This window comes from Rhinopithecus bieti, unplaced genomic scaffold, assembly GCF_001698545.2.
Source record: "Rhinopithecus bieti isolate Rb0 unplaced genomic scaffold, ASM169854v2 scaffold_14454, whole genome shotgun sequence".
Classification (NCBI taxonomy): Eukaryota; Metazoa; Chordata; class Mammalia; order Primates; family Cercopithecidae; genus Rhinopithecus; species Rhinopithecus bieti.
This window is the reverse complement of record NW_016808228.1, coordinates 484,954-493,107: the sequence shown is the minus strand read 5'-3', so window position 1 is coordinate 493,107 and position 8,154 is coordinate 484,954. Positions and strand designations below refer to the sequence as shown.

Below are 8,154 nucleotides of genomic sequence, written 5' to 3'. Positions count from 1 at the left end.
CATGGGGTGCACGGGGCGGCGGCGCGGGCCCCAGGCTGCCGCTGGGGGGCGCCGCTGCACGCCGCTCCGCCGGGGCCGGGGAGACCGAACCCAGCACCGCCCAGCTGGGCAGGGGGCGAGGGGCGGCGAGGAGTAGACACCCCAAGACCGCGACGGGCTGGCGCCGGGCCCCCAGCGCCCCACGACCTTCCTCCGAATCTGTCCCCGCAGGCTCCGCGGCTCCCGCGCCCCGCGCCCCAGCCCCGCGGCCCCGCGCCGCACGACCTCTCCCGTTCCGTCCTTGGAGGGTGTGGAAGGGTGGGTTTGGGGCCGGGGGCGGGTCTGGGGGCGGACCCGGAGGCGGGGCTGTCTCTGCGGCAGGGCCCAGCTTCGCTCCCCCCGGTCTGTCTCTGTCTCTCCTCCTCCCTCCTCCTGCTCCGGGCGGAGCCCGGCATGGGGGGGCCGGCGCCCGGCAGGCCAGGTACGGTGATGGAGAAACTGGGGAGGCTTGGTGCAGGAAGGTTGGGGTGGGGGGACAAGGGACAGGGAGGATTGGCGGAGCGAAAGGCGGAGAAGCCCAGGGTAGCAGGACAAGGGGAAGGGGAGTGGTGCCAGGAACCTGGGGCCCTTGGATGGAGAAGGGGGATGAAGCAGTCCAGGTTTGGAACAAGGGAAGGGGGAGGACGGCTGTAAGGAGGGGCGCCTGGGAGGAGAAGTGAGGCTGAAGGCGAAAAGAAGAGTGTAGGTTTGGGGGAAGGAAAACCGGAGCAGGTATGGAGGCCGCAGCCCAGAAGGTAGCAATGGGGCCAGACTGGAGCCCCCCGGGTGGGATTGAGGGGCGGGGACTGGAAGAGGAAAACCGGGGGCCTCCCAAATCCTGGAGGAAGAAGGTGATTGGGGCCATCAGCGAGGGAGGGAGGCAGAGACCAAACCATTGCTAAAGGGCCAGGGAGCCAGAATCGGAGTGGACCAAGGCCCAGGCCCGGGAAAGGACTGGAAGGGGAGGAAGGCAGGCAGTGGAGATAGATGGATGGGTGGTATTTTAGATACCCAACTCAGGGTGTCTCCCATCCTTCCTTCAGCGTCCCCACCCTGCCCTCATAAGATCCCCGCTACAGCCCAAGATGGGAGGGAGAGTCTGATCATCTCCCCTTTCCCCAGTGGGGTGCAATGTACGCAAGTAGGCCCTGGGCATAACTCTTTGCCTGTAGGTGTGTCCGGTTCCGTGTAGCAGATTTGTGTGTGTCTGGAGGTCTGTGTGTGTGTCTGTGGGTGTGTCTGTGGGTGTTTATGTCTGTGTGCCTGTCTATCCCTAGGTTTCTGTTTACCTATGCCAATCTCTGTGTCTGATCCTCTGTCTGTCGATGTGGGTCGGTGGCTCTGTGGTTTGTGTGTCTGAATGTGTACTTGTGTAGCTGAGGGGTTGCAGTCCGTTTGTGGGGCCTGTATGGGTGGTGGATCAGGATGTCTTTACACAAGAAGGGAATCTGTATTGACCTGGTCGCTCCAGAGCATGTATTTGTGGCTCTGAACACCTTTGTCGGGGTCTTGTGTCTGTCTATCTGTCTGTGGGTTCTTGAAGCTGTGTTGGGTTTTCTGTCTGTGTTTTCCTCTCTGAGGACCCGAGTCATGTCTCTTCTCCTTTTTCTCTCTTTCATTCATCCCTGGCCCCCACCCATCCCACCTTTCTTTTTTTTCCCTTCTCACCACCCCCTCCCCAACCCAGTGGATCCGGGACCCAGGGAGGGCCGCCCCCCGGGCCTGGTGGCACTGAGCAGGGCCCCCCAGCCCCCACCTCCTGCCCCACGAGATGAACCTCCTCTACCGAAAAACCAAGCTGGAGTGGAGGCAGCACAAGGAAGAAGAGGCCAAGAGGAGGTAAGGCTGTGCCCCAGACCGCTCCCTTTCCTTCCGCACCTCTGCCTGCCCCCTCACTGGGCCACAGCCCTTCTCGGGGGCCTGGCAGCCTTGTCATGAGTGAGCTCTCTGATCTCAGAGTCAGTACGGAACGCCCAGGATTGCACACAGATTGTCCTGGCCCAACTCCTGCCCTCCTGCGGGAGGCGTTTACAGCCCAGGAGCACCCCTTTGGTTGTTCCCCATCCCCAGAGGCCCAAGTCACTCCTTCCTGACTCACCTCTGGCCTGTAGCCCTTCTTTCTGGAAATTTGGGGCTGGCTGTGGGCTCTCCTGTCACCTGACCTTGGAAGGGGCAGGCCCCGCCTCCCTCCCAGGGTCTAGGGAAGGGGTCATTTCAGGGGCATCAGAGAACATCCACTTGGCCTCCTCCCAGTTTCCCCTGCTGCAGGAGGTGAGTGGTCAAGTTGTGTGTGTGGTGGGCGGACATGCAGGCTGGGCTTTGCCAAAGAGCCGGGGCAGGGCACGACCCCTGGACCCCTGCATCCCTGTCTGCCTCCCCGCTTGCCCTTCCAGGGACCTGGGGCCTGGCCTCTCCCATCCTTCTCTCCTTCTCCTCTTCACTCCCATTGACTTCACAGCCACTTGGAGCCTGTCACAGCCACCTCCCTTTTCCTTCCTTGCAACTGTGGAGTTTAATTCTTGTTGTTAATTAGATTAATCAGAGTGATCGCTGCAGCGATCTCTCCCTAATGAAGGGCTAGGAGACAGGGCCTTAATGAGCGCCCACCCCACACAGCTCTCCTCTCTTCCCTGCCAGCCGCCCCCCCTCCACTCCCCGCAACCCTCCACTCAGACAGAAGCTCAGGGACAGTGGAATGGAATGGGTTTGAGCCAGGGAGGGTGACAGAGAGGGGACAACACCAGGGGAGAGGGAGGAAGAAGGATGGACCAGGGGAGGGAGGCTGCTCTGGTCCTGGAGGGACACATCCTGCATCTGGGAGAGGAGGTGTGCCGTGGGGGTGTAGGTCACAGTGACTGGGCAGGAGGGGACACCAGAGGCCAGGTGTGGTCCAGTGTGAGAGTGAGAGGGGCCGAGGAGCTGTGGGGGCAGGTGTGTCTGTCTGTGTTACCTGGGTTTGTATCTCTATCTCTGCACAAGGCTGTCCACACAGGTGCCCAGGCTGGGATCTGCCAGCCCGAGGGATGCTCCCCTGCAGGCATACTCACCCCTCTTCTCATACCTGCCCCCAACTGCCTTGCCTTTTTAAAGCCCAAGATTCTGCCTGAAGCCCCTTCATTGGTGCCCTGGACCTTCTGGCAACCCTGTCCCCACCCAGGCTCCTGTCCTCCTCCCTGGGAAGTCACAAGGTTGCTGACACCTCTTGGGGTGGAGAAGGAGGAGGCCTAGGTCCGAGGCCCTTCCTCCACTCCATCGTGGCCTTCTCTCCCCAGCTCTAGTAAGGAGGTAGCCCCCGCTGGCTCGGCTGGGCCGGCGGCCGGCCAGGGGCCTGGGGTCCGCGTGCGGGACATCGCCTCGCTACGGCGCTCCCTCAGGATGGGTTTCATGACGATGCCTGCCTCCCAGGAGCACACCCCGCACCCCTGCCGCAGCGCCATGGCCCCACGCTCCCTCTCCTGCCACTCGGTGGGCAGCATGGACAGTGTCGGGGGTGGCCCTGGTGGGGGCGGTGGGGGCCTCACAGAGGACAGCAGCATCCGAAGACCCCCTGCCAAGCCCCGGAGACACCCCAGCACCAAGCTCAGCATGGTGGGGCCCGGGTCGGGGGCAGAGACACCCCCCAGCAAGAAAGCAGGTGAGATACCCCCTATCTCTCCCTGGGGTGGAGCTGGGAGCTGGGAGGATCTATTCCAGGCCGGGGGAGGCTTGCCGGGAGGGTTCATTCAGGGAAGAATCAAGGAAGTGGAAGATTCCATTCTCAAAAGGAATTGGGGGGGTCCTTTTGGATGGGCCTGAGATGAACCATCCAAAGGCAGGGGTACTCCCTGAAAAGTTCTTGAGAAAGGCGTGGTGGCCTCGGAGGGACAATGAGGGTAGGAGCTGCGGATTCTGGGGAATACATTAGAAAGACTGAGGACTGTGGGACAGACATGGTGGCTCACACCCGTAATCCCAGCACTTTTTTTTATTTTTTTGAGACAGTCTCGCTCTGTCGCCCAGGCAGGAGTGCAATGGCATGATCTCAGCTCACTGCATCCTCCACCTCCCAAGTTCAAGCAGTTCTCCTGCCTCAGCCTCCCAGGTAGCTGGGATTACGGGCGTCCATCACCACGCCTGGCTAATTTTTTGTATTTTTAATAGAGTCAGGGTTTCATCTTGTTGGCCAGGCTGACAAGACCAGGCTTGCTGGCCTCAGGTAATCCACCCACCTCGGCCTCCCAAAGTGCTGGGATTACAGGCATGAGCCACTGTGCCTGGCCAATTAGTTGATGTTTTGAAAAGACCAAGGGCTGACTAGTAGAAAAGTAACCTACAGCTGGGCATGGTGGCTGATGCCTGGAATCCTAGTGCTTTAGGAGGCCGAGGCAGGAGGATCCCTTGAGCCCAGGAGTTTGGGACCAGTCTGGGCAATATGGCAAGACCTGTCTCTATTAAAAAATAAAAAAGAAATGAAGAAACCTTCTGGGGCTATAAGTTGAGGAATATGGGGAAAATGAAGAGGCAGATATGTCCTTGCAGAGGGGTCAAGGGATCAGAATGGGCTCCTCCCACTTGCTCCCCTCATTAAAAGCCTGGTTTATTTTTCTCTTTCTTGTCCTGTCCAGGCTCACAGAAGCCAACCCCGGAGGGCCGAGAGTCCAGCCGGAAGGTTCCTCCGCAGAAGCCCAGGCGAAGCCCTAACACCCAGCTCTCTGTCTCCTTCGATGAGTCCTGCCCCCCAGGCCCCTCTCCTCGAGGGGGGAACCTGCCTCTTCAGCGCCTCACTAGGGGGTCCCGAGTAGCTGGGGACCCTGATGTGGGTGCCCAGGAAGAGCCTGTGTACATTGAGATGGTGGGGGACGTCTTTAGGGGAGGAGGACGAAGTGGAGGAGGCCTGGCTGGGCCCCTCTTGGGGTGGGGCCCGACCCCTCCAGCGGGCGCTGACTCGGACTCTGAAGAGAGTGAGGCCATCTATGAGGAGATGAAGTACCCGCTGCCAGAAGAGGCCGGGGAAGGCCGGGCCAATGGCCCTCCACCATTGACAGCAACATCCCCGCCACAACAGCCTCACGCCCTTCCACCCCATGCCCACCGCCGCCCAGCTTCAGCCCTTCCGAGCCGGAGGGATGGGACGCCCACCAAGACCATTCCTTGTGAAATCCCCCCACCCTTCCCAAACCTCCTTCAGCACCGGCCTCCACTCCTGGCCTTCCCCCAAGCCAAGTCTGCTTCCCGAACCCCTGGCGATGGGGTCTCGAGGCTACCTGTCCTCTGCCACTCCAAGGAGCCAGCCGGCTCCACCCCAGCTCCCCAAGTGCCTGCACGGGAGCGGGAGACGCCTCCCCCACCGCCTCCACCTCCTGCTGCCAACCTGCTGCTGCTGGGACCATCGGGCCGGGCCCGGAGCCACTCGACACCGTTGCCACCCCAGGGCTCTGGCCAGCCCCGGGGGGAGCGGGAGCTCCCCAACTCCCACAGCATGATCTGCCCTAAGGCGGCGGGGGCGCCGGCAGCCCCCCCTGCCCCGGCCGCCTTGCTTCCCGGCCCCCCCAAGGACAAGGCTGTGTCTTACACCATGGTGTACTCGGCGGTCAAGGTGACCACGCACTCTGTCCTGCCAGCCGGTCCACCCCTGGGTGTTGGGGAGCCAAAGACGGAGAAGGAGATCTCAGTCCTCCATGGGATGCTGTGTACCAGCTCGAGGGCCCCCATGCCAGGGAAGTCCAGCCCCCACAGTGGGGCCATGGGCGCGGCAGCTGGGGTCCTCCACCACCGCGGCTGCCTGACCTCCCCCCACAGCCTTCCAGACCCAACTGCAGGCCACCTGACCCCGCTGTGGACCTACCCAGCCACAGCAGCTGGGCTTAAGAGACCCCCTGCCTATGAGAGCCTCAAGGCTGGGGGGGTGCTGAATAAGGGCTGTGGTGTGGGGGCCCCGTCCCCCATGGTCAAGATTCAGCTGCAGGAGCAAGGGACCGATGGGGGTGCTTTTGCCAGCATCTCCTGTGCCCACGTCATCGCCAGTGCAGGGACACCAGAGGAAGAAGAGGAGGAGATGGGCGCCGCGACATTTGGGGCAGGCTGGGCCCTGCAGAGAAAGGTCCTCTATGGAGGGAGAAAAGCAAAGGAGTTGGACAGTGAGTGAGGGGTAGGGAGTGGGGGCTGGCATCGGGGGTGGGGGGCAGCTGGGAATGCCTGCGATGGTTTGGGGGAGGTGTTGGAGGGGTTATTTGGAAGTCACAGTCTTGAGTCTGGGATGTTTTCTAGGAGACCAGAGGGGTGGAGGTGAGCAATAGACAGAAAGACTGGGGTCACCCAGTGTGCGCTGGAGGGGCAGGAAGGTCTGGGAGGCAAAGGGGGTCAAATCTGGCCCTGTCCTGCTCTGCTCCCTGCCCCTCCCTTCCTGGGGCTGCAGGGGTGTGTGCTTGTGAGTGTGCGCACCAGGAACTAAACACAGCTGCCTCCCAGCTGTTACCATGGCAACCCATCCAGACAAGGAGGGAGAGGAGAGGAGGCCCCTACCGTTGCCTGGCAACGCAATGCTCTGCCAGGCCTCCTCTCAGAGATGAGCTTAGTTCACAGGCAGCCCTTCCCCCTGCCCTCCTCCTTCTGGGCTCAGGAATTGGGATTCTCCCCCTACAGGTCTTGGTCCCGGGGGATGGTCATTCTGGCCCTAGCTGGAGATGGAGGGGCTTGGAAGCTAAAGCTGGGGTTGGGGAGGCCCCTCTGACCAGGGAAAAGGGTTTGGATGCAGCATATATACATGATTCTCAGCCCCAGGAGATGGTACCAATGGGTGGAAAGGAACGGGTGTATGTGCGTGTGCGTGTGTGTGTGTGTGTGTGTTGGGGGAGTGTGAAGGAACCCCATCCCAGCTGTTACTTGCAAAAGGGGCAGTTGTGTCTCCTGGTCCACCCATGCTGCAGCATGTGTGACCGGAGGGACAGAAGGACACCTCCAATGTGCAGGCACACAGCTTTCCTTGTCATCCCAGCAGAGGTCGAGGATGGTGCCCGGGCCTGGAATGGCAGTGCCGAGGGTCCAGGCAAGGTGGAGCGTGAGGACAGGAGCCCTGTGACATCAGGGATCCCAGTGAGGAGCCAGGGGGCAGAGGGCCTGCTGGCCAGGATCCACCACGGAGACCGAGGAGGGAGCCGCACCGCCCTGCCCATTCCTTGCCAGACCTTCCCTGCCTGCCACCGCAATGGAGGTGATGTGGCCTACACACACCTGTGCACAGTGGGGCTGGCTGTGGGATCTTCCGGGGTCTGGCCGCACCTGTCCTGACTTCCTCTCACCTGTTCATGTCCACATCCAGGGCCCTAAATCTTCATACCACATCTCCACCCCCTTTTCCGCCTTGATAAGGCAGGGGCAGCCTGGATCATTCAAGGGCAGGGGACTGGGAACTAGGGGAGGGACACCTGAGGCTCCTGCCCTCCTCACTTCTCCTTCTTCCACCTCAGACTTCACGGGAGGCTACCGCCTAGGGCGCTCGGCCTCCACCTCCGGAGTCCGGCAGGTTGCACTCCACACACCCCGGCCCTGCAGCCAGCCCAGGGATGCCCCGAGCCAGGTGAGGCTTGGTTTTCTTTTATTTGTGAAGGAGCAGGTGGAGAAGGCTTGAATGTGCAAAGAAAAGCAATAAAGGGGCCAGGGCTGGGCACAGTGGCTCATGCCTGTAATCCCAGCACTTTGGGAGGCCAAGGCAGGAGGGTCACTTGAGGCCAGAAGTTCATTAGCTTGAGCAACATAGTGACACCCTGTCTCTATTTTGTTTTTTTGAAGAAGGCCAGTTGCAGTGGCTCACACCTGTAATCCCAATGCTTTCAGAAGCCGAGGCAAGTAGATTGCTTGAGTCCAGGAGTTCGAGATCAGCCTGGGCCACATAGCGAGACCCCATCTCTATAAAAAAGAAAAAATGTAGTCAGGTGTGCCGGCGCAAGCCTGTATTTCCAGCTACTCTGGGGGTTGAAGTAGGAAGATGGCTTTACCCTGGGAGATGGAGGTTGCAGTGAGCCATGATCACACTACTGCATTCTAGCCTGAGCCACAGAGTGAGAGCCTGTCTTAGAAGAAAAAAAGAAAAAGAAAGAAAGAAAGAAAGAAAGAAAGAAAGAAAGAAAGAAAGAAAGAAAGAAAGAAAAAGAAAGAAAG

At 60.6% G+C, this 8,154-nt stretch overlaps 1 protein-coding gene across 1 annotated transcript; it reads left to right on the top strand.

Moving 5' to 3' along the window:
- The first annotated feature begins 92 nt into the window (after positions 1–92).
- Positions 93–7,624, top strand: NYAP1 (neuronal tyrosine phosphorylated phosphoinositide-3-kinase adaptor 1). Its single transcript, XM_017885957.1, has 6 exons — positions 93–460; positions 1,706–1,857; positions 3,291–3,652; positions 4,623–6,134; positions 6,995–7,207; positions 7,464–7,624. The coding sequence occupies exons 2-6, from the start codon at positions 1,790–1,792 to the stop codon at positions 7,622–7,624; spliced, it is 2,316 nt and encodes a 771-aa protein (XP_017741446.1). The 5' UTR covers positions 93–460; positions 1,706–1,789.
- The last annotated feature ends 530 nt before the right edge of the window (positions 7,625–8,154 follow it).

Excerpts from the sequence above, each read along its gene's own strand:
- NYAP1 (XM_017885957.1), top strand. The coding sequence starts at position 1,790 with ATGAACCTCCTCTACCGAAAAACCAAGCTGGAGTGGAGGCAGCACAAG. Across the intron at positions 1,858-3,290 it reads GAAGAAGAGGCCAAGAGGAG|CTCTAGTAAGGAGGTAGCCC; the intron begins GTAAGGCTGTGC and ends TTCTCTCCCCAG. Across the intron at positions 6,135-6,994 it reads AAAAGCAAAGGAGTTGGACA|AGGTCGAGGATGGTGCCCGG; the intron begins GTGAGTGAGGGG and ends TCATCCCAGCAG.